The sequence below is a fragment of the Lachnellula hyalina genome (assembly GCF_007821495.1).
Source record: "Lachnellula hyalina strain CBS 185.66 chromosome Unknown contig00005, whole genome shotgun sequence".
Taxonomy (NCBI): Eukaryota; Fungi; Ascomycota; class Leotiomycetes; order Helotiales; family Lachnaceae; genus Lachnellula; species Lachnellula hyalina.
The window spans coordinates 74,413-99,388 of NW_022157119.1; the positions used below are offsets into that span (position 1 = coordinate 74,413).

The following is a 24,976-nucleotide window of genomic DNA, read 5'->3' on the forward strand; positions in this document are numbered from 1 at the left end:
AATTTGACTTACGCACAGTATCAACTTTGTAAAAACAACACTACAATTCTGTCGAACTACGAATTTACGATCACTGGATCATCTTAATAATTTCTCTCACTTGGTGGCACGAAGCCAGCATTCGTCCATCAGCCATTACGACCTTTTCTTTATTTCTCGTAGCACACGACCTTTGACTTCACATTGTTTGCTGGAGTATTCGGACTTTGACTTGGGACACCCCGATGCAACCAGGCCCAAGGGCAACATTTGCATAGGAGGGTTTTGCGTGCATGGATCGTGGTGTTTGCTGCTTGTTCCCGATACCCCGTCAATTGCTTATGGCTTTGAAAAAGATAGGGGAAGAAGGAAAACACGCTGGAGATGACTTCCCGCAAACGAATTAGCTAGCCAGCGTCAATAGATGATAATGGAATCAACTACTTTTTCACATTCATTTTCTGATAATGTGTTTCGCTTGTGTGCCTCATAACCTTATCTCGTGTTCATGCAGCTGCATTCCACTTTCAACGCATATTCTCTCCTCTCATCTCCTTCAAACTACATATACACAATCTGGCGGTTGTCTATCAATTTTTCGGACATATTAAGTTTTTACATCGCAATACAATAGTTCTAATGATTTTAATTGGTAAGAACTACTATTTAAGTGATTCTAAATAAGGTTTACCGACTTAAATACCAGTTATGAGGTTATGCTTTCTGGGGTAAGTCACATGACTATAAAGGCTTTGAGCTGCAGTTATGCGAAGTGCAATAAAACAAGGGACCTGCCTATTCGGGCGTAAGCTTATAAGATTGATGGTAGAGGCAATACTAGCCTTTAGAGGTTGCGGGGTACCGCTAGAGCTTTTATAGTCATGTGACTTGGAACCGCTTAGTTAGTGATGCAATGCTTGACCTCCGCGTCGCTCGTAGCATAGAATAGCATGAATAATTATGTAATATATAGTAAGGTAGCAAAGATTGATGTGTCTGAAAACTTGATAAAAAACCGGCATAACACATACCTGATCTAGAAGAAATCCACAGCGTATATATATATATTCATCACGTGAACGATGATCAACACCCCAACTGCCGAATACATCCCCAATCACGACATCGCGTCCACCGCTCTCACCATCCGCTAAACAGCCTCGACACCACCCAGCGGCCAGCTCCAGCCTCATAAACATGCATAATCAGGGACCAAGATAAGTAATAGCGTTGTATCCGGGGACATACAACCTGGCAAAACACAGGTTAAGTCGTCATCTCTAGGCAAATCACATCTCTTCTCTTTTCCTTATTACTTGTATAGCTGCTGCCCCATATAAACATTGTTTAATTGTCCTTTATTTAATTGCACTTTATTCCTTTGCTTCAATTGCAACTATCCCACATGTCAGACCCAGAAGCCGCAGTCTCTCACGAGAAGACCACCCTCGATCGTGGCAATGACAGCAGAGGGGATGAGTCCGATGATTCGTTCACGAATCCTACGGGGATCAATGAGAAGTCTCTAGTGAGGAAGTTGGATTGGAAATTACTTCCTCCGTTAACGTTGCTCTATCTGTTGTCGTTTCTGGATCGTAGTAATGGTATGTATTGTACCCATTGAACCGATATGATGGATGGTGGTGTTAATCACTGCGGGGCTACAGTTGGGAATGCGAAGTTGGTGGGCTTGACAAAGGACTTGAAGATTACGGGGAATCAGTACTTACTTACGCTGACTATCTATTTCATTGGATATGTGAGTTTTCCATTACGTCTTGGGACATTTGATGGAGCTGAGCTGATTGTCAAGGTCTTATTTGAAATCCCCTGCAATATCATCCTCAAGAGAACAACGCCCAAGTACGTACCCTCTATTCCTAGTCTTATATAACGACCACTAACCCAACCCCCCAGATTCTGGCTCCCAACGCTCATGCTCGCCTGGGGTATCGTAGCCACGCTCCTCGGCGTAACGCAAAACTTTGCCGGTTTCGTAGTCGCGCGATTCTTCCTCGGCGTCACAGAGTCTGGGCTCTTCCCCGGTGTGCTCTTCTACCTTTCCATGTGGTATAAGCGGACCGAAACACATTACCGCATTTCGTTATTTTTCTCGGCTGCTTCGCTCGCGGGAGCTTTTGGGGGCGTTCTGGCGTACGGGATCGGGTTTATGAAGGGGGTGGGCGGGTATAATGGATGGAGGTGGATTTTTATTCTGGTATGTTGTGTTGTTGATGGGCAGCGGAGTGTTGGGACAGGGGTTTTTGCTAATGGTATGGTGTTGTTTAGGAGGGGCTTTTGACTGTTGTTATTGCGGCGCTCTCGTACCTATTTATTCACAATTACCCGTCTACAGCCCCCTTCCTCACGGAGCCGGAGCGGGCATTCATACAAGCGCGTCTCAAAGGCGACTCGGACGCTACTAACGAAGAGAAGTTCACATGGGGGAATGTCGCGTCCGCGTTTAAAGACTATAAATGTTGGCTATACTGTAAGTGCACTCTCATTCATCTCACTCATACCCTTCTTTCAAAATGCCCCAACGAACCTATATATTTACTAACACCCCACCCCAGGCCTCGGCTTCCACACCATGTCCCTCCCGCTGTACACGCTCTCCCTCTTCCTCCCCACAATCATCACAAAACTAGGCTACAAAGCCGCCGAAGCCCAACTCCTCACCGTCCCACCTTACGCAGCCGCGACGCTCCTCACAATCCTCGTCGCCATCGGCGCTGAGAAAACCCATTCCCGCGCCCCCTTCGTCCTCGCCACCACCACCCTCGCCATAATCGGCTACATCCTCCTCCTCACCGCCCCGCCTTCCCGTCCCGGCGTCTCATACACCGGCACCATCTTCGCCGCCGCCGGCATCTACCCCAGCTGCGCCATCGTGCTGAGCTGGCCGGCCGCGAACGTGAGTGGGCAGTCCAAGAGAGCCACGGCGACCGCTATGACCATCACGATTGGGAATCTGGGCGCCGTGTTGGGTACGCAGCTTTATCGGCCGGCGACGAGCCCGCGCTGGTTTCTGGGACATGGCTTTGCGGTGGGGTATTTGGGCGCTAATATTTGTAATACGTTGGTGCTGTGGTGGTGCTTGAGGAGGGAGAATGAGCGGAAGAGGGTCAGGGTTGCGGGGGGTGAGGTGGGCGAGGAGGGGCCCGTGAAGAGTGATGATGATGTTAGGTTCATCTTTCAGGTTTGAGGTGGGTGGGATTGAGATTGATGATGTGTGAATATACCCAGGTTTTGAATATATAAAGGATCTGTTCCGTTTGGCTTGTTTTTCGTTGCCAAAACGTAAAGCATTCTTTCGGTATTCTAGTTAGCATCTCTTGTTACCTACAAAGTGTTTGGGATCAAACTTGTCAGCAATCACCAACCAATCTACTTTAGCCAGGGATCCAACGTCGTCTCCCTCATTTCATTCAACACCCGGCGCGCCTGAAATTTTCACTCGCCTCATTCTAGCTCCAGCTAGGTCATTTCTGCTGACGATAAAAGCTTGTCCTTATCAAATAACAATTCCCATTTACGTGAAAACCAACCAGGTTAGCCTCAAACAACAGGGGAGTCGAGTCCCGAAAAAATACTGTTCCAATCAAAGCTGCCGACATCAATGCCCTGTTCAAAACTCTGAGCCAACTCATCGAAGTACGAAGACAAGTCCTCCCCATTCGCAAAGGCATCATCAACCATATCAATGCTACCAGCTTCATTGATTCCCAGCACGCTCGATGAAGCCCCTGACATTGGCTGGCCAGACATATGATTATACGCCATTGTCACTACCCCACCCGAAAGCTGTTCACTTGCCACCCCAGCTGGGTCCGCTTCGGTGGCAACACCTTGTGCTTGCGCAGTATATGCATCAGCGAGTCCAGGAATCTAGCTGCAGTCTCCGACTCATGTCGCGCTTGCTCAAGTATCCTTATCGCTTCCGCAAGTTCCCCTCGATGTTGCTCCTGCTGGCACGGCGCCTTGTCATAACACAAATCCATCAGCACCACAATGCTAGCCATAAACACAGCTACCAGAAATGCGAGGAACCTGTAACGTGTTGCTGCGGTTTTTGAGTTTTCGAGTTGCGATTCCGTCTGGATGACTAGCCGCGCGGATCGTAGGCAGATGTCCCGGGAGGAGGCATATGCGGGGTCCGCGAAGCTGCGGCTGAAATACGGGAAGTGGAGTGTGCACCGCTGGGCGTGGATTAGGGAGTATAACATGTATCCTTGGTGAGCGATGTTTGCTGCGCGGGACGGAGAGAGTTGGTAGGTTGTGGTAAGATCTGCGACTGGCATGGAGAAGAATGGCGGGGTATCGTTTAAGAGCGTTTGGTACTCAGTATCGATATCCATAACAACGTCGTGGCTTGGACCGCCGGCGCGACCCATCATCAAAGGAGTACGGTCAACCATCCTGCGGGATATCTCGGATGAACGGAGTCTTTGCAAAGTGAACGACATGGTTGTTGGTTGAGATAGCGGCTGGTCGATACAACTCATGCCATCTATAACGTCCTCGTCATTAACATTCAGGGGTTTTCTGACCAGCATGTGGCGTGGGTGACAGTTATAATAGCCCTGGAGTCCACCATTGAACCTCATTGCAGGAATTATCCTAAGATATTGTTAGTCCTATAAGATTGTTCGGGGACGGAACCAAACCAATCGGTTGCCACTAGATACCACCACACCCTCCTTCCAATCTCCGTCTGGGCTGAATTTGCGGATTGCGCGTTGGACGGATGGTCCAGATAGTGGAGTCCCAGGTCTCGCGACAAATTAAGAGCCATGTTAAACAATGCCTTGGTTCTTCGAGTAAATCCTTCCATGTTCAACAAAACGAATGACGCAATGCTAATTGCTTGTATACCCTCAATCGGCACGGATGATGTTCGATGGGAAATATCGAGCACATCCTCAACGGCTTTGATCCACCCTATTGACTGCTTATTGGCTTCTGCGCATGTAGAGAACAAACCCCGTCCACAGTCACGCAGGACCCAGGTTTGAGTTGCGGCCGCAAATATGGCCAGGAGCAGCATTATGTTCCCAGGCTTCACCTAACCTTTCTAGCTCAAACATTCATATATGTTGTCGAGAACAGCGGGAAGTGAGGGACTATGAGCGATATGATGGACATGGTCAGGGTCCTCGAGGTATTTCTCGAGGAGTATTTTGGCCTCCGCGTATTGTGGCAGCCAGACACATCTCAAGGGTTCAACACGTGTAGAGGAAGGGAACGGATCTTGATTAATGTATGATTGCTGGCCTTGTATAATCTGCTGTATTGGACAAACCCTGAACACGATTTTGTTCGAGGGTGTTTTATCCTGCTCTGGTTATCAGATCTAGAGTAATGCATGAGGCGCAGAGGGAAGATTTACCGAGAAGTCTTGCACATTGCAGATGCTCCGAAGCCAAGCAACATCATCATCGAGGTGCTCAATCAGAGGCGATGAATTTGAAGGGTGTTCTTGTTGTAGATGAATATCAGAGTTGTCGGACTGCCGCTCTATGCTTGCGTTTCGCCGTGCTTCCTGGCTCTTTACGACATCCTCCAATTTACGAATTCGTTCAAGGAGCTCGGGCTCGGAAGCACCGCGAGACTTGGACGAAGACCGAATGGGGGTTTGTAATTCGCAACGAACACCGCGGGATACACAGTTTGAGCATGGGGCTTCTCTACTGCAGCGCAGCTTCCGTGACCTGCAGAAGCGGCAGGAGACGGGTCTTTGACGAGAACGATGCGCTTTCTGGTCTTCAGGCATTATGCAGACGGATTTCCCATGGAGATGAAGATGCGGATAAATATGAGAGAAATGCCAGCTTGGCTGAAGACAGGAGCGACTGGCTTTGCCTGATTTCGGATTCGCCGCGGACTTTCCGCGGAGCCAAGGTAGGGCTAAATTTAGACTTGCTACTTAGCAGATCGGGGTTCATAATGAGTGGCCTGCACGCATCGAGCCTGGCTTGATTGTCGTAAAGTACCTGGATCTACGGTCGGAGTTTGATGATACAGCTGCAGGTGGATAACTAGGAACCTTGGACAGAGGGAGAAGGAGATATTAAGGCAAGGTTAGACGGATCAATATAATGCCGACCCGACGGGCTATAACCCAACTTGCGCCTGCTTGAATGCCTCTATTATTACTATTACTATGCTATCCATGACCCTTTGAAATTCTAATAATTGCCTCTAAAATGTTGTTTAGATTTGCAATACTATCTAATAGTAATTAAAATTAATTGGTAAGTTAATTGGTAAGTTAATTGGAGATAAGAGGTACTGTACTCGTTTAATACACTTGTTTGAAATATGTTAAGTGGCGATTAAAATAGTTAGGTCCAGCTCTCATCACTCTGGGCATCAATCTCCTCTCTTCGGCTCCTTGATCTAGCAAAACTTCACCATCTTTGCTTTTCTACACTCGTGATCTCAATGCCGTTACTTACGACGACCTTTCCATGGCTTCTATGCTTTACAACCTCCCATCAGAAGCTGACCTGGCCGTATTTGCTGTCTCGAATCCGCTGACCATATTTCCAAAGGATCAAAGGCAATGGGATAAAGGCCACTGAAATAAAAGCTAGAGTGGACGTTCCCCAACCAAGTCCAAGTGCATCGTACATGCTGTTACCGGCCAAGGGGAGCAGTGCTCCGAGAAGAGAGCGGAAAACAGGCGCTGCGGCGGTTACAGAGGCTGCATAGATAGTGTAAATATCAACAAGGTAGGCAGTAGCCGGCATCTGCTCGGAGTTAGTCCCAGGTTCTCGCCCAAGATGATGGATCACTTACGAATATGGCAAACAATCCGAATCCGACTAGCCCAACACCAATGATAGGGGCGATCCAATGCACTTTCTTGTCTGCTGTCCAGCCGTACATAAATAGACTAAAGGGTACAACCACTGCCCCGACAAACATGGCCGGGAGACGATACTCAGGTTTTGCACTTCCGCCGTTGCGCTTGGTCAGCTTCTTCGCCAGCCAGTCTGAAATTCCGCCGCAGAAGAGCAAGCCGAAGAAAGACCCGATTCCCGATCCCAAATATACCAGCCCAACGATCCCACTCGAGAAACCGTATTGGCCTTGAAATACCCGATCGAAGGTTGTAAATAAAAGATAAATATCCCCGTAGACTATGGCCATGAGAAGTGAAACCAAAAATACAACCGGGGACAGGAATAGCATCTTGAGGGGTCAAACGATGGATTGTTGAAACAGATCCTTTGGACCTTTGCCAGTATCCAAAGCGGATCGCAGGTTCTGGTTTCCGGTCTCCTTCTGCAGACGCTGAGTCTTCCACTTCAGAATCACGAAAGGGTAGGATTCGCGTAGCAGGAATAGGGCACCCGCCCAGACGACACCAGCCTGCGCTCATATCAGTCAGAGAACAACTGTACAGAACTCGGAAACTTACAATGACAGTTATAAGCCAGAAGATCCAACGCCAGCCTTTAGCATCACCGAGGAAAGCCCCAACTACTCCATCATCAGTCCAATTCCATTCATCCTCAAAGGCCGATTGATGCAAAGCTCACCCAAAGGCCCAAAGGCTGGTCCGAGCAAAGGTCCCATGATCCAGAACGACATAGCCATCCCACGTTTCTCCAACGGCACCATGTCTGCGATTGTTCCGGCTCCGAGCGTGAGGGGACACGATGCAGCGATGCCGGAAAAGAGACGGAAGACAATCAGGGAATCCTCGCTGTCGGCAACGGCACACGCCACGCTGAAGATCAGGAAAATGGTATTGCAGGCGTTGTAGATAATGGACCTGCCGTACAGCTCTGAGAGAGGTGCGATGACGAGCGGGCCGAAGCAGTAGCCAAGGAGGTAGATGGAGGTTATGAAGGAGCCTAACGTCTCGTTGGTCGAGTTGAATGCTTTCATGACTTGGGGAGTAGAAGGTGCGATTATAGTCGATGCGAGGGGCCTTTAAGTTACTATTCGTCAGTTCTGCTTATCAGACTAGTGTGGTGTATTGTAGTTAATGGGGACTCACGATAGCAAGGTGATGGTGGATACCATGGCTATAGCTCCAATCTTCCTTACTGAACTCCAGTTCATAGGGTTAGCAGGGTCTTCTGGACCATCCCAATCCACAATATTTGGATCTGTTGGTTGTTTTTCCTGGCCCGTGGTATCGGAATCACTGTCCTCGTGGCCAGGTTGGCTCTCGATATTCCGTTTAAACATAACCTCATCAGGTTGATTTGATACTCTTGGGTGGACTGAGTTTATACCTCTGAGATCTTGCGAGTTTCTCATCTTGGTCGGTGGAGGAGAAGAAATAAAAGAGAAATTCGAAATCAAATATTCAGAAAGAGAACATTAAAAGGCATGTAGAGTAAAACATAATAGAAAAGTTGCTCTCTCAATACCATTTAAACTGTTGTGAAATTATCGATCGAGGATGCAAGCTAAGACTAGCACAGGAGCTTCGAAATTCAGTCCGCGGAATCACCGCGGGATTCATGCTTCATGCCTTCCGCAGACAGTCCGGGCATTTTTGTCCGACGTGCACGAGATTCAACATGCAATGAATGATAATCGGAGTAAGCAGAGCCGCAAGTGCTAGCAACACGCACGATCATGCTTTGCACGACAAGAGGGCTTTTCCATTCAGGATTGCTAGGCTTGAAGGGAAATCCGAGGATGAGCAGATAGATGATAGATCGCGGTGCGATTACGAAGCGGGTATTGAGAGCAAGTCAAAGGAACCAACCCCGTCGTCCTCGACGCTTTGATTTTTTTGATACTATAGATGGAAATGAATGGTGTGAGTAAGGCCCGAAATCAATACGGAACTAGTTAGATAAAATGCTTCAGCCAACGAAAGATGGACTCCGATTAAGAAAAGATAAGGTAGATGCCACTTGCAATGGCACACGGAGTGGCAGCAACCAAATGGAAGATAATATTTTGATGGAGATGATTAATATTATGGTATAAGGAGGGACTATCTCTCAACTAGAATTATATACATTTTTATTTCCTTCCCTCATTGTCGTATGCGTCATGTGTCTTGTCAAGGAATGTGGTGGTGGTACGTAAACTTTCCCAAGTAGAAAATCTCCAAAATTACAAGACTTTTGTTATTCCCTTGTACCAAATAAGTAGCGGGTAAGATATACATCCATTCATTTAGCAAGAGGTAATGTAAAGGCCAATTGGGCTTGGATTGAAGTCCTGGAAGTACGTCAAAGAAGTTCCGCTCACAGACGAGATCTCGTAGCTGACAGCCTGGCCAGCGGGGCAAGCGAAGGTCGTGATAACGGTGGAAGAACCAGGCGTAATAGTCTTCGTTCCAAAGTCGGTCTTGACGGTACCCAAGTTGGCAAAAGTGGTAGACGTGGTAGCGACGGTAGTCAACTGCTTGAAATCAAGGACGCCGTTTCCGGAGAAGGTGAAGGAAGATGTTGTAAGCTGAGACTGCAATGGAAAGAGGAAGACAAGGGAACAGGTGCCGGTCAAGGTGGTTGGGATGTCGAAGTTGAAGATTGATGAGACGATGGAGGTTATCACGCCGTTGTAAGAGGTTCCTGCTGCCGTGGTAGGGCTGGAGGAGGAGACGGGAACGATCAGATGGGGGAATTGATAAGCGCCGCTAAGGTTGGCGGGGCAGGTCGTGGAAGTGGGGGTCGTAGCTTCTGCTTGGCTGGTGACTGTCTTCTGGATGGTAGAGGTTACCGTGGTAGCTTCTGCTTGTCTGGTGACTGTCTTCTGGACGGTGGAGGTTACCATGGTAGTGTGCTTAGCACTGGCAGCGAAGCAATTGCTTGCGGTCAAGGCAACTTGGACGCACAAAGACTGGCCTGACACTGGTGTAGTATAGATGTTGTACATGTCGGATGTAGCGGGGCAAGCGTAAAAGACGTTTGAGCCGCTGAAGGTGATTTCACCATTACTGCCAATTGCAAATCCACCAGTTGGAGTCGCTCCAACGTCACATTGGAATTGAGTGGTTGGTGGAGTGAGGATGCAGCCTCGTCCTAGAGAATCTGTGATTTGACCGTTGCTGATAGTGTATGTTCCCTGTGAATTGCTGCCACCAATGCGGTTCTGTCCGTCACTGAGCTGGCCAACGATTCCTGATTGACCTCCTGAAGCCGTGATGGAGAAGGTGCACTGAGAGGCTGCCAGCGAAGCGCCAACTGCAACGGCGAGAGTTGAGAGCGAGTACTTCATGATGAATAGCGTAGATGAGAACAAATGATACAAGGTATTTTGTTGAGTATATAGTTTAGCGATGTCTTAGAGAATGGCTATGAGCATATCTATATACCAGCATTCTGTCTCCAGAAGAAATAAACATGACGCAGAGGCCCGTGTTGTAATTACAAATAGCTTCTTTCACTAATACCCCAAGAGGCGCTCCAAAAGATAGACAGTGAAAACCACGATGTCTTCCCCAAGTGCGTGTCTGGGCAAAGAGCCTCAAGATCTACCACAAATTCTTTTAGCAAGAGTCAAGTGGTGCCAGAATCAGCATACGAGGAAATAGCTCAAAATAGACGCACGTTCATTGGATACTTGAGGGGGTTAAACTCTAAAATCAATAGTGTGGCAATTCATGACTTGCTGCACCTGCTCACGAGGTTCCAAAACAAAGAAAGAGGCTCGAAATCTGACGGGCGCCTTGCAGTCATGTCGTCAGCGCCGAGAGCTCCAGCTCAGGTCCCCTGCGCTATTGTGCAGTACTGACTTCTACAGTAGTGTACCCCGCAAATAGGAGCAGCGCTAGGGTGACGAACTGCGGGGAGAGCGGCTGAGAATAGACATGCTTACCTTCATGCTTAAATAGTATTACATTCCATTGGCTGGGGTTTTGAGCTTGGTTCCCTTTAGGAAACATGAACAAAGTCCGGTAATGCTGATCAGTGACATTCCTCTCCGGACCACTCAGTCCGTGTCAAAGAATGGATATGAAGTCTCTGTTGGCTCAAGCCGCGTAGTCGGCAGCCGGTCATCCAGCGTATAAACTAAAGACATCGGATCAAGAACAGCTAGTTCGGTGCATGACGAATTACTGTTTGCGTTGCGGGGTTTCTCAACACGACTGACTTGAGCGAGGTGCAGCACTAAAAAACAAGAACGCGGGGTGAAAAAAAAAGAGAAACAGGAACAAACTATTTCTGATTGAGAATACTGAAATAGGCGGTCCAGAGCTCCCTCGGTAGTATGGTATTCTCAGCGGATTATATCCGCCAGCTCCGCAGTCACTTGAGATGCTGGTATGGAATGTACGTGCAGGTAGGGCATTTCGAATCTAGCACGTTAACTCGATTGTCCGTAAGAGTCTGCCAGCCAGAAAGGGCCAAGAATACCTAGGTAAGGTAGGTAGGTTTGTGTACTGCCTCTGGGTATAGAGTACCTTTCTAGGTGTTGTGGCGGATTCGTTTCAGCTGTTCTCGTATATGGCGGAGATGTCTGTTAGATAAACTTTAGAAATGATGTGGTGAAATTTTGAAGAGGAGCTACCGAGTACTTAGTACTTAGCTTAGCTTAGCTAGGCCGAGAACCTCGGCACGCTGGCGTATAAACTTATGCATCTCGCGAGCCAGTCTGTTTAGGGACTAGTATGCATAACTTCAACACAACTTTACAGGGGGAATCACTCAACTTTCTTGTGGCCGTAAGTGCAAAACATTCAAAACATTCGAGATCAGCAACAAAACAGCTCGTAGCTTCCAAAGTTTTGCAAGAACTCTAAAGATCGCTCACCAAGTACCTTCGGAAGTATACCGTTATGGGCCCCATAGCAAAAGGATTACCTTGTATTCAAGCATCACGACTGATATGGGCAGTTTATATATAGCATCCATCGCAAGTTCATCCACACACAACTCCTGAGCACAGGACTATGAGGTCTTCTTCTGTGCAAGAAACCAGAAACGTGCCTGATGACGTTGCAAAGACGCATTACCATGGGTTGCTTTTGTGTTTGCGAGCGACCTAAGGTCCAATACAGCTTCTGAGGTCATCAGCTTTTCCTGTCTTCCTGATATGTTCACCTGCATATATCAGTTTCTCTAAGAGGGACTGCAGCGGGTGTGGGAAGGCTATTTCATCTCCTCGGTGGGATTTTACACGTCGTAAAAGCTGCTAGTGCAGTGGGTGTCTTCACTTCCCTGCTGAGCTCTGTGAACAAACGGGCAAATCAATAGGAGATGAACTTTGGTACGGGGAAAGAGAGGAGAGGGTAAGGATAGTCAATTTTGTGGTCTTTGATTCATCGTGAGGTCAATGATCAACCTTCGTTTCCATAAATCACACCTTCGTATCATTTTGCAACTGCAAACGGCTGCTTCCTAATTTGAGTCGCCGGCGGGAGGAATCTTTTGTTTGGCCAGCTTAACGATGTGATTCGGGGGTTTTTATTTTCGCGCGAGTCGAAGTTATTGTGAGTAGTCCATAAAATCGGATTGCACAGAGATTGCTCCAAAATTGCTGGTCGAAATTTTCAAGCTCTCTCGTTGAAAATAATCGTTCTATTTACCTTCTATTTCCTCTATTTGTAGTTGGTCTTGGTCAGTTAATGCACGTCCTCTTCTTAGCAGGGTGCTTCGAAGGTACAGGCTTAGGTCTCTACATCTCCATCTTCGTGCAGCTCGGGGAAGGGTATCTTGTTGCTTTATCTGGGATTTGCTGCTCTCCTTCTTGCCGCAGTAAGTTGCCCACCCACGAGTTCAAATCACCGACTATTTTGAGAGCTGACTTCTGAACGGGCTGCCTGGTTGATCGTTTGGGAACTTGGTCGCTCTTTCGACAATTCTATGTACACGACCAGTCTCGCACTCAGTGTTTGACTTCTTCGATGAGGCTGCTGTCGGGATCATGGCTGGTATTGCTTCATACCTCGTCTCAGTATAAATACTCTCGGTCCAGCAACGATTCCAATGCTGATTCATTTCTCAAAGCTTCTCCAACTTGCATTAGTACTGTTCAACCTGTTGGAACACTGAAAGGAAAAGATGGCGGGATCCTGTGTGTCGCTGCTCCTTTATCCCGAACTTTAAACCTTGAGACCGGCATGACTCAACCTATGCGCGCAACGAGAAGGAGCTGGATTTCCAGATTGGCTGTTCAAGCACTAGTTTTTTTTTTTTTTTTGAATTCTATAGCTCAGTCTAAATGCCAGAGCCAAAGACTGTTAAGTTTTCATGTCGATCCAAGGTCGAAGAAGCTGCGCAAGATCATGACGCCGGAGTTTATATAGGTTTGTGATGACTAAAGTGGGCTGTATAAAGCGGTCATTTAAGACGCATGGTTTGCGATACTACAAGACTCCCTTTTCATATTTGCAGATCATGCTTGGTTTATACGCTCTCTACTTTTAGTCTTTTGTGCTTAAGACCTGGGCTCCATTTCTTCGAACTACCATCATCGAATGCGGGCTATCACATTATTGCTGAACGCATGATCTACATTCACATATAATGAGAACTTGAAGTCCAAAATATATGTTGAAGACTCACACCAGATCATTCCGATTGGTAGGCATTTACAGTTATCTGTGAGGGAAATCGCTCGAGGGACATTCCTGGTTTTTGAGGGCATTGGCACATACCTATCTGCGAGCCGCGACCCGTGAGACAATGCGGGGTGCACCTGACTGTCTTGGCCCTGGGACTCAAGCCTTTCACCATGTCTTGATATTTATTGGCAAAGCTTGATCTCTTACGAAATCTGAAGGCGCATCCGGCGCTTTACATCGCTTAGTCAATTTATATGGAAGTCAACCGTACGGAGTATTCGCCATGACAGGTTGTTGGAGAGCTGCGATAGACTCTTCTTGGGAAATGCCTGAGACCCTCTACCCAATCCCAGGCCTATCATCCATTTCTACGGGATTATTGTTGATTTCTATTCCATAAGGTAATTGTTACCCTTATATCAGATACGCAAATATGAAATCCACCAATTGCAATGCTTCTGCACCCGTACCGACCCCAGCTTGTGAACTCCCGGATGAACAATAATAGCGTCAGAGTTTCCGGCACGCTCTCAGGGACTCAAGCAACGGAAAGCGCACAAATAAGAGTCGGTACGCCATACGAGGTACACGAATCATGATACGGCAACTATCTTGATGGAGATATATCTGCATGCGGGCAGGGCACCTATTGAACCGTGCGTATAGATCACGGCAAATAGCAACGACACCTACCTCCCCCTGAGCCCCGCGACCCATCTTCACCTCCACAATCTCCTTCCCGAATGGGTTATGGCTTTCCTTATCGACTACTTATCAGAGCCTGTTTTCCCATGAAATCGCCACGAACCCAGCTAGCGGCGGTTTGTAAGGCAGTTCACATCCAATTGCCGACACGCAAGTCTTGGCGGCAATTAGACTCGTCACGTTGTTGCGCTGGATGATGGTGACTATCCAGAACAAGTGACGGATATTCGCCGATCTCTTTATCGTCTGATCTATTCCATTCCATACGGTACAGTACGGCGTACAGGCGCTCTGGTAAGGCTTGACCGGCGATTAGCTGTGCTGCAGTGTTAGTAGCATTCCAAAGTGTGCCACTCCGCCATATACACGCCTCTATCTTATTACACCAATTTCCATTCACACCGCGCCATAGAAGCTTTCTGGCGGCTAAAGATAACACGGGCCATACCGAACCGAAGTCAACCTTCTTTTCTGTAGCTGATTTAGGCTGGGCCGCCCGAGAACTAGCATCCCTTCAGCCTTCCTTTCCCTGTCTCTGGTTGAGGCTTGCTTGCTTCACTCAGCGCTACTGGCGTGCCTGCATCTTTGATTAACCTCAAACCTTCCTATTGGGGCTACACCCCTACAAATTGCAACCTTGTGGGGAAAATTCTTATCGGGAAATGTCCTAGCCTAGAGGATCTTGGTCACGGAGATCTCTTGCTTTTGGGCAGTTGAGTATACATGTTCCTGATTTCAAGGAAATCTATCAAGTGATGGGTATGCAAGTAAGTCTTGGTATTTCTTGGTCTTTATTCGTATATATTATCTCAGTCTCCCACAAGTTTTAAAGGAACCCCTTGGTCATTCCTAACCTCCTTCAAAACCTCAATCTCCGCATTATGAAGCTGACTGTCTTGGCGATCGTTGGTGGCTTTGTGGCTCAAGCCCTTGCCGCTCCTGCCCCTGTGCCTTATACCTTGCACGAGAAGCGTGAAGTCCAGAAGGAAAAATGGACTCGCAATCTCGACGTCAAGCTGAATCGCGATGCTGTCATTCCAATCTCTATTGGCCTGACTCAACGGAATCTGGAGAATGGCTATGACATGTTGATGGATGTCTCACACCCCGAAAGTCCCAACTACGGGAAGCACTGGTCAATGCAAAAGGTAGCTTCCGAGGAAAATTATGTCGGAACTACGAGCTAAAGAAAGTAGATCAAAGAGACTTTTGCGCCATCAGCCGAGACTGTTGGCTCGGTCAAGTCCTGGCTTGCAGAATCCGGAATTGATAACAGTCGGGTCAAGTTCTCCAAGAGTCTTGGCTGGGCCAAATTCAACGCTACCGTAGAGGAGGTTGAATACCTTCTTCGAACAGAGTATTATGCCTATACCAACGCTGAGACGGGCAATGATCATCTCGCTTGCGAGGACTACAGTGTACCAACACATCTCAAGGAGCATATTGACTTTGTTACTCCAACGATCCACTTCGACGCTCTTGTAAGTTGATGGAGAAGGACTTTCTTTTCTCGTTTTTCTGTTCCGGACTGTCTTAGAGCAGACTATCAGTGAGACTTCAGGAACATGCCGCTTGCTAGGTTCAATATTCTAGCAACATAGAAGTTGAATTTGGGCTGACTTTTCTTTTCTCAACAGGTTAAGCCAAAGAAAAATCGCAGAGATTTAGAGAAGCGAAGTATGAGGGTTAGGCCTACTCCACAGATTAAGAAAGGATCAGATATCGCGCCAGGAACGGATCTCAGTCCTGACGCCACTAAATACACTCTTGCGAACTGTTATGAATATATTACTCCCGAATGTCTCCGAGCATTGTACAACTTTACCAACGGCACCTTGGCACTGTAAGTTCTCAAATACTCGTCCGATAGCTACTTCCTGGACTTATATGTAACAGGTCGTCTTACGGCATTGTCGAGTATACTCCTCAGGCATACTTGCAAACTGATCTGAACCTCTTCTATACCAATCTGGCACGCGAGATTCCTTCCGGCACTAAACCAACAGTCGACCTCATTGATGGTGCTACTGTCCAAACGACTACCCAAAGTTTTGACGATAATGGAGAGTCCGATCTTGATCTACAGTACGCAATCGCGTTAGGTAAATAGAACCGTTCAATTATGTTTTGTCACTTTCTGACAGAATTATATAGTTTATCCACAGAAGGTAACGCTTTACCAAACTGGAGACTCAGTCGAAGGAGCTTCCTTCAACAACTTCTTGGATGCCATTGACGCGGCGTATTGCACTTCAGGTGGTGGCGATGATTCAAGCCAGTAAGGAATATGTCATGAATACACTGTACATCCGCTTATAACCTATAGGGATGGTATCTACCCTGATACTGCGAGTGGAGGATACAAGGGAGACGAAGACTGCGGAACTTTCAAGGCTGCCTCGGTAATCTCGACCTCGTATGGCTACAACGAAGCCGATCTTACGGCCGCCTATGAGACTCGTCAATGCAACGAGTACATGAAACTCGGTCTCGCAGGAACCACTTTCCTCTACTCATCCGGCGATTATGGGGTAGCAGGAAATTCAGGTCAATGCTGCACAAAGGCGAAGTGTGCCGGCGGAACTTATAACAGTGGAACCTCTGGAACCTTCAACCCAGCCTTCCCAGCCACGTGCCCGTAAGTACCCCTTTTTCTTTATTCCCACTCCATGTTTCTATCGATCTAGGACTTTCCAAGAGTTTCTTTGCGGCTCTGTGCTCTTGCTTTTTTACAGGGGATATAAAACTAATTCTTTATAGATACGTTACCTCGGTCGGCGCAACCCAAATTAAGCCCAACACCCTCGTAACAGCCACCGCACCCGAGGAAGCCTGCCAAACAGTAATCTACTCGGGCGGCGGCTTCAGCAACGTCTTCGCAATGCCCTCCTACCAGTCCGCCGCCGTAGCCAGCTACTACACATCCCACAAGCCCAGCTTCACCGCGACGCAATACAACAACTCGCAAGCGGTGCGCGGCTACCCCGACGTGTCCGCCAACGGCGCAAACTACGTCGTGGCCGTGGATGGCACGCTGTCTCTGGTCTACGGGACGTCGGCATCTGCGCCGACGTTTGGATCGGTCATTACGCTGATCAATGAGCAGCGGATTGCGGCGAATAAGAGTGTGGTGGGCTTTATTAACCCGACGGTGTATGCGAATCCGAGCGCGTTCAACGATATCACGAGTGGGGGGAATGAGGGCTGTGGGACGGCTGGGTTTACGGCTGTAGCGGGGTGGGATCCTGTGACGGGATTGGGAACGCCGAATTACCCCAAGTTGTTGGCGGCTTTTCTGGCTTTGTCTTGAGTGAGGGTATTGGGAATAAGGCTGAAATACTTGGGTATCTAGTATTTCGCCCGCAGTATAATGACAGTTATTCATAAACATGTCCGAGCGAGACTAATGGATGAAAGGGGTTCTCATAAGGAAGTAATTATGTGATCCAGCATTTGGTAGTTCTAAGCACATGACCATCTCCTCACTAAACTCTCTATCTCTTCGTCCTAAGAGTACCCAGAAACAGAATCCACGCTACTACCTACCTACCCACCTACCTAGGTAAATTCTCCTCAAAAACGCCTCTGAGAACCTTTCATTAGTTCACAATCACATCTTCCCCGTCCCCCCTTGCACTTCAATTATCCCCATCATGGTCCCACATTTGACATCATTCTAATTCATCTCCACCTCCGTCACTTATATTATGATATATAGCGTCGCATCTACTTGTGAGAATGAATGGTTGCGAGGTAGTTTGTTAGGCTGCTATGCATAGACTTATACATTGTTCTATTCAATTCAGCGATGCGTTTGATCCACTTGGAACATGATGTTGTTGCTTCGAATTTTGGAAGTGACGACCATGGTCTCTTCCGACAGCGACCCCACGACATTCACTCTGGCAAGAGCGATGGCTAAAAGGCGTGCCACCTCATACTTTGAGTCAAGGCCAGAAACCCTTTCATCAAATACTCAAACATATCCATAATCGTGTATTATTACGACCGCAACTCAATATTATCAGAACAGGTGCAGCAATGGCAGCAGTCGGCGGAAGGTATGCGAGCCCCTTTTCCTCGCTTGATCTTTTCCATCTTTTGCTCCCAGAACTCAGCCATGTCTCTGGTCTTCAACAATCTGATTGAGTGTGCATGATATCCCACGAATTATCCAAAGTCCTGACCTTCCCCAACACGTTCTCTCAGGCGTCCCAAATCGGCCGTCCATTTGGATATCACCTGCCACTCAGCTTCCCAGGCAAAACTCCTCAGTCCCTCCTCCAACCTTGCTCCGACAGAGAGGAGAGCAGCCTGTAACTCGAGACACATTCTAACGTTCATGAAGTCCAGATACTCGTCCCCCAAGCCCTACTTCAACCCCAGGTCCAGCACCAGCCCCCGCAGCTAACCCGCGGCCAGCAAGATCTCAACGAACAAGAAAACCGACGCATAAACAAAGCGAGAATGAATCGCAAGGCAGTGGATCATTTTCAGATCTATACAGCTCACGGCCTCCGTCCATTTCACGCAGAAGGAAAGCGAAAAGCAACGTTAACAATGATGTTGGTTCTACGAAGAAGCGTCCTCGAGTAATGTCTACAGCGAATGAGGGTTTCCAATGGGCTCCTATGACCCCAGATCTTCCCTCGCTTGTTCCACAGAATACAAAACCTTTTCGAAGTTCAGACAGTCCTTGGGAGGTTCCTGTACAAGACGTTCCTATACAAGACACCCTTGTACCAGACACCCTTGACAAAATCGCCAAGGAAGAAACCAAGCAGGCGTTTATAATGTCTGAGTTGTACCCAGCCCTTTTATTTGATCCTCTTTGATTATACGTTGTTGGGATCCCTCAAGAGTGTTTCGTCTTCTCCGCTCTCGCTCTTTATGGGAAGCCAGCTACTAATTCGTTGTAGAAGGAGTTCCCAGAACACCACCAGAACATGTTTCTCTGAAGGGTGGCTACAGACTATTCACGATGAACAAAAAACATACACAGCAGCTCCAGATCAATTGCAGATAGGCTACTGTATGACGCAGCACGATGAGCATTTCTTTGAGTCTCAACACCACATCTTCAGAGCATTCTTCGAATCATTCGATTATCCTGGGAAAAATGAACCGAAATCGAGGTCTCAAAACTATGGACTAGGGACACTCACCAAATCATTGCTGGAGGGCAACAGATGCAAAGATGACCCTGGTGAGATACGGATATTTGACCCCTCGACTCAACCCTCGCATAATTTCACCAGCAAGACGGCAAATGCGGTCGATTTCGAATGGATGACCATTCCTCAATTCAGCCAAGACTGCCTTCCAAAGATATTTATAGAAATACGCAACGAGTTCCATGGGGATGAAAGATTACAAATAGGGAAGGATATGGACTTCGGCGAACCTCTAGTAGAGGATCAAAATGAGCTGCAGATACTCCGTGGATGTGCAATCCCTTTTCCAAACCTCGAAACATACTACGGTTTCTTATCTATGATTTCAAATGGATCTGCCAAGGAAATCAACGATACCAATACCATTTCCTTCTTCGCCAAAGCTTTTAAGTCCTGGTACCCATGTCACCGCCGAAGGTGCTTTACGAGCGTTGATATCTTGGGCCGTATTGACTTTGACATTCCGGATCCGCTTAAAGAGTGCAAGAATCTCTTAAATCCCAAGAACAAGAAGTGTATCATTGCATTTAGATGCTATTCAGTATAGGTTGTTGTTTGTGGGTCTTCTCTTCTCAAAACTTTTGTCGGTAGCTACTTATCCTGCGATGTCTCAGTAGCAGATAAAAAGAAGAAGATATTCAATTACTACAGCTCCTGGCCTCAATCCCTTCCAGAACGCGAATACATAATGACACTGTCCCGCGCCCGCATTACTGATAGGTACATGCCCGCCTTTGATATGGGTCAGTGGACTCACCAATGGATCGAATCCCAGCATCATCTTGATGCAGATCAGTCCGGTGTCTTCGCGCTACATATTGTGGCCTGTCTTATACGGAACGTGGAACCGGACGATGAGCAGGTACCGACCGAATTGCGGAGGTGGAATTCAGCGATGTAGGCTGCTATGACGTTTGTAGGAGCGAGAGAGATTATTGGGGTGTCATGCGAAAGAGTAGTTCCAGAAGAATGAAGATGTTATAAAGCAAGGACTTGGACAGGAAAAATTCTTTCAATCATGGAGGTGAGCAGTAGGTAGGGTAATAAGGAGCTTCGCGAGAAAAGACCTAGCTCAGAAGAAGATGAAAGCTCGAGGAAGAAAAGACGCAGAGATAATCAGACTTTTGAGTACAATTGTCATAGAATGTTGAAACTGGACGTCTCGGCTTTCGTGTATTACAGTCCAAGACTTACTCTTGTATTCTGTACAACCGCTCGAAGCAGTGTTTCAAAATCATAGCTAGGATGAGATAGAATAGACATTCACTAATTCACGTCACAAATCAAGCGTCAGATCATTTCGTGCGTGGTAATTTCTGGACTTGCTGATATTACAAGGAGGAAAAAAGGCCAGCACCTTCAACGCCACAAACCATAGATACGGAGACACCATCTAACTGCCATAACCCTGGCCCATCATCTAGTAACATCCTACCAACGCGAACCAAGGTTATATCCCGTCTACACTCTACACGCTGCTGCTCCTCCACAGCAGTGATCCGAGATGGTCGCAACAGGCGAGGAGTCTCTTCCAGCCAGCGTGCCCAACTCATCAGGAAGGAGCGTTGGCCATGTAGGGAAGAGTAAAGATTGAAGACTTCATCAAGCCGATAGAGCAGCACTTATTTGTTCCTCTTGACTGGCTTCAGCCGGCATACCTCACCCGGACTCTCTAGCTGCACGGTTATATCGCCTACCATGCAGGCAAGCCATGTCATGTCATGTCTCGGACGACGCGCCTTCAGCTACGCTCCAGCATAGCAGAATCGTTCATGCTGGAGCTCTGCCGTCGGAAGGGGGTGAGCTGTCAAGCGAGCAGCGATGACGAGAGCGGTTTGAGCAACAGCGATCCTGATGTCAGCAGCGACAATAACGCGTGTTCACGCAAAAAGAAGCAGGGATCTAGCACAAGGATAAACATCCCATGGAAACAAACTTGTAGAGGCAGCAGCGCTTGCTGGTGTACTGTACAGGAAAGAGGACGAGTCTTGGGACTGGATCTTGGAGGAATTCCCAGGCAGGACTGCGGCCGCAGTACGCACGCACGCGCTGGACCATCGCACAGCGCAGAGTCAGTCAAATGAGCCACCTGCCACAGGTGGACAGGCGGCAGCTCAAGCTCTGTGCCTACTTGACCTTCAGCATCTGCCGGGACGAGTTCCCCCCTCCCTTCTCCCCACTAAGGTCCTTGATCCTTTCGGAGAGTGTTTTTTGGAAAATCGCTGGGTTAGATGCAGGTAGCAAAGCAGAGACCAGAAGAGACAGGTCGTGCTACAAGAAAGGCATCCAAATGATTACCTACGCCGCTAACCCTGAGCCGGACCAGCCAGTATAGAAAATTGTCCACCGCACCCTGCAAAGGTTATTTTTCTATTCGCAATATCTCCCTTGGCTAGCAAAGTAGCCTCCTTCACTGTCTCGTCCGTCCCCAGGCCAGTTCGATAATTGGCAGAGAAGCCCCAAGAATACGCCTTCCCTTCGGCAGTAACTGCAATCGAATTATCAATAGCAGCAGCGACTGAAACTACGTGAATACCGGAGATCACAGTAGGTTTTAGGAGAATCCGTGGTTTACCACGGCTGTCGAAGAGAAGGTCTTGTTCTGCTAAGTTCTCCAGCTTGAAACCCGCCTGGCCATCGTCGCAACGGCCCCAAATTAAAAGCTTACCATCATCGGTGCAAGCAATCGAGTGATGTTCGCCTCCAGTAATTTCTCTGATTTTATATGGCCGAAGACTCTCCACAATAGTGGGTTTGGGTATAACTGCGTCGCCTTCGCCAGCCCCATCTACAATTCCCGTTTGGCCAAAGTTATTCGAACCCCAGGCATATACGAGACCGTTCTCGCCAATAGCAAAGCTGTGATAGGCACCAGAAGCAACTTGCTTGATTTTTGGTGAAAGGGCAAGTCGACAAGGTGTTAAGGACGCATAACGAGTTCGCTCCACGATACTACGACCAAGTTGATTTTGTTCTCCTGCACCCCAAGCATAAGCTTTCCCATTGCTATCAAGGGCTACAACATGATTGTTTCCAGTCGCAATTGATTTGATCTTCGTCAAGTGTAGAACAGGGACAGGCTTTCGCTGCAGCTTTTTCTGCAGCTTTTTTTCTTCGTCTTTTATCTTTGCAGCCTGAATAGCATCCTTCGTAGTAAAACCAAAGAGTCCGTCATTTGCCTAAGATAATTAAGATACAGTTCACAAATTAGTGGATAGACTTACGGAAAATGTTCCCCAACCATAAACAGAACCTTCGCTTGTGACCACAAAACTAGCACTGTCTGTTGCAGCAACTTGGACGAAGGTTGGTAAATTTTTGCCAAAGTTCTCCATGGGAATAGAAGTAGGTGTGCACTCCTTTGGGTTCAAATCGCTCTCCTCGTCCGAATCTTCTGCGTCCGAATCTTGGTCTATATCCCTTGTGGGTGCTTCCCATGTTGTATCTCTACCAAGTGCAACAGTATCATTGACGCCCCAAGTTATGATTTTCTGGTCGTAAGTAAGAGCGATGCAGTGCATGCCTCCAACTGCCACCTGAACTACTCCGACTGTTGTAGGATCAAGAAGTGTATTGCGACGAGGATATCTGACATCGGTAGGTTTTCTCCCCTGAATAGGCTTCGGGCCTAATCCAAGTTCGCCAGATTCGCCCTCACCAAATACATAGATGTCCAGTTTCTGTGATGGGGTGTCGTTGGTTGCCCTATCTGCCTTCAACTTTTTCGAAGCTCTCGGCGCAGGCCCTTCGGATTGTTGGCGTCTCTTGCTTCGGGCAGGTTCTGCAGCTTGAGAAGTGTAAGAATTGAGTCACCAATATAAGCAAGTACTAACATGAGACTGAATTTGCGTTTTTGCCAGTAGTGCCGGATGTTGGTCTCGGCTTTGTGGTGCCTGGGACAGAAGAAGGCGATTTGGTAGCAGGCTTATTACCACCTTTTATTCGAGTCGGTCGTGGCATTATGCGGTGTATTAGGGTGTGAGACCTAGGTAATGGTACGGACTTTATGAAGGCTTTGATCGCGTCTTAGAATCTTGTTTGCGGTTTTGGGAATGTAAGCAATGTTGGCCGGCGTTTGCCTGCTGCCTTATGTAATCCAGCCGCTGAAGCTCGTGCTTCCACCTGAGGTTGTCATGCATAGTAGAACATGTGGCTTTACTTAGTACTATAATTTTAGGATTTGAGCGACAGCACCAGCTGAGGCGTTCGGCAATGTTGACGCATGATAAACGGGAGCACCTGCCATACATCTTTTTGGGTAATAACCGCTATATAGCACGCTGTGATATGATAGAGCTATTAAACACTAACGGAAAGGAAGTATGTCTTTGAAGCTCAGAATTGAGCTAAATTACGGAGTAAAGATGAGATAGTTATAGTAGTGTAACTACGACTTGATTCGCGGGAAGCTGCACGGGATAGATGCATGTCGGCTGTTCACCAGATCTATTCATATACCGGTAATCTTACAAGGAGATGGATATAAAGTATATATAAGTTTAGAAACCAAGTAGGAGTGTCCGTGTTTTCATACAAATAAACTCAACTTCGGATTTCGGATTCGGATTCGGGGTAAGCTGGCATTATGTACATTGACTGCCCCGGGCCCGGCCTAGGTTGGGTCCTGAAAGTATACGAGACGGAGTAGAGGATCGAAATCATCATGGCGCGGCTCACGTGAGATTTGTGTAATGTAATGTAGAGCGTGGCGTTTACACAACACAACCTCGACCCGACAGACTCGGAAAAGAAAGAGGGAGGGAAATTGGTTGCCTTTATGTTCGAAACAAGCCCATGTAGGTAAGCGCGGTAGGTGGGCGCTAAATGGGAACGAGAAGAACTCTTCAACATGGGACGGATGGGATAGGATAGGATAGGACTGTGCCCGTTTAAGTTTATGATGCGAGGCAGGGTGTAAGGATTATGTCGTTTTGTTTTCTGATTTCCGGGACTGGGGGAGAGGTGAGGTGTTCTGGACCGTTGCTGACCGGAGATCACGAAACATGGAGGGGGACTCTAGGATGGAGTAGTGGTTGGAGGGGAAATTAACGTTGGGTGGTGAGTGAGGTGAGTGAAATGATGGGATTGTGACGAGGATTAGGTAAGGAAGGGAAGGGAAGGGAAGGATAAGGAAGAGAGTGGTAGAGTAGGTGTAGGTATATATAATTAGACATATCATCTCTACCCAATATTCGGTATAATGATCAACTTCATCAATGAAGATGATAAATGCAACCGAAAATGCGACATGTCTTCTCGCACAATCAATCAATCAATCAATCAATCCATGGCAAACAGGACAAGGCAAGAGCGCACGCCAAGCTTCTCGCCGGGATGATGAGTGGGCGGATGCAGGAACCGGAATCAGCAAATCACAATGGATCGGACCCCTGTGCCTGCCAATCAATTTCCGCTTTCATGAAACAGCCACACACCCCACTCCACCCCATCCCACTGCCAATCATCAGCCGTGAGGGCTTTCCCCGCGATACAGGTGCGAAATGATCGCCCCACCCTAAGGTACGGAGGACTCTCCCCTATCAAATCTCCAGGCTTGGCCGGAGGATCGGGATCTGAGGTGGGCTTAAGCTTGGGATTTGATTGGATTGGGATTGGGCGCTGGGTTGTT

General features: G+C 47.7%; 7 protein-coding genes across 7 annotated transcripts; 2 read left to right on the plus strand and 5 right to left on the minus strand.

Moving 5' to 3' along the window:
• Positions 1–1,384: 1,384 nt before the first annotated feature.
• LHYA1_G001167 (putative transporter) lies at positions 1,385–3,187 on the plus strand (the record flags this gene model as incomplete). The annotated part of the gene is made up of 5 exons (XM_031146152.1): positions 1,385–1,583; positions 1,647–1,842; positions 1,897–2,197; positions 2,269–2,470; positions 2,556–3,187. 5 exons carry the CDS (start codon positions 1,385–1,387, stop codon positions 3,185–3,187), a joined length of 1,530 nt encoding a protein of 509 aa, XP_031009400.1.
• A 583-nt stretch (positions 3,188–3,770) lies between these two features.
• lepB_0 (putative transcription factor lepB) lies at positions 3,771–5,029 on the minus strand (the record flags this gene model as incomplete). Its single annotated transcript, XM_031146153.1, has 2 exons — positions 3,771–4,602; positions 4,650–5,029. The coding sequence occupies 2 exons, from the start codon at positions 5,027–5,029 to the stop codon at positions 3,771–3,773; spliced, it is 1,212 nt and encodes a 403-aa protein (XP_031009401.1).
• Positions 5,030–5,056: 27 nt separating this feature from the next.
• lepB_5 (putative transcription factor lepB) lies at positions 5,057–5,755 on the minus strand (the record flags this gene model as incomplete). Its single annotated transcript, XM_031146154.1, has 2 exons — positions 5,057–5,317; positions 5,372–5,755. 2 exons carry the CDS (start codon positions 5,753–5,755, stop codon positions 5,057–5,059), a joined length of 645 nt encoding a protein of 214 aa, XP_031009402.1.
• A 724-nt stretch (positions 5,756–6,479) lies between these two features.
• radE_0 (Efflux pump) lies at positions 6,480–8,259 on the minus strand (the record flags this gene model as incomplete). The annotated part of the gene is made up of 6 exons (XM_031146155.1): positions 6,480–6,734; positions 6,784–7,127; positions 7,224–7,359; positions 7,409–7,470; positions 7,530–7,924; positions 7,994–8,259. The coding sequence occupies 6 exons, from the start codon at positions 8,257–8,259 to the stop codon at positions 6,480–6,482; spliced, it is 1,458 nt and encodes a 485-aa protein (XP_031009458.1).
• Positions 8,260–9,135: 876 nt separating this feature from the next.
• LHYA1_G001171 (uncharacterized protein) lies at positions 9,136–10,179 on the minus strand (the record flags this gene model as incomplete). The annotated part of the gene is made up of 1 exon (XM_031146156.1): positions 9,136–10,179. The coding sequence occupies one exon, from the start codon at positions 10,177–10,179 to the stop codon at positions 9,136–9,138; it is 1,044 nt and encodes a 347-aa protein (XP_031009457.1).
• Positions 10,180–15,054: 4,875 nt separating this feature from the next.
• On the plus strand, positions 15,055–17,483 carry sed1_0 (Tripeptidyl-peptidase sed1; the record flags this gene model as incomplete). Its single annotated transcript, XM_031146157.1, has 7 exons — positions 15,055–15,321; positions 15,370–15,654; positions 15,811–16,016; positions 16,070–16,275; positions 16,328–16,451; positions 16,500–16,811; positions 16,934–17,483. 7 exons carry the CDS (start codon positions 15,055–15,057, stop codon positions 17,481–17,483), a joined length of 1,950 nt encoding a protein of 649 aa, XP_031009456.1.
• A 4,170-nt stretch (positions 17,484–21,653) lies between these two features.
• On the minus strand, positions 21,654–23,307 carry pim1_2 (Protein pim1; the record flags this gene model as incomplete). Its single annotated transcript, XM_031146158.1, has 3 exons — positions 21,654–22,526; positions 22,572–23,134; positions 23,181–23,307. 3 exons carry the CDS (start codon positions 23,305–23,307, stop codon positions 21,654–21,656), a joined length of 1,563 nt encoding a protein of 520 aa, XP_031009455.1.
• Between the last annotated feature and the right edge of the window lie 1,669 nt (positions 23,308–24,976).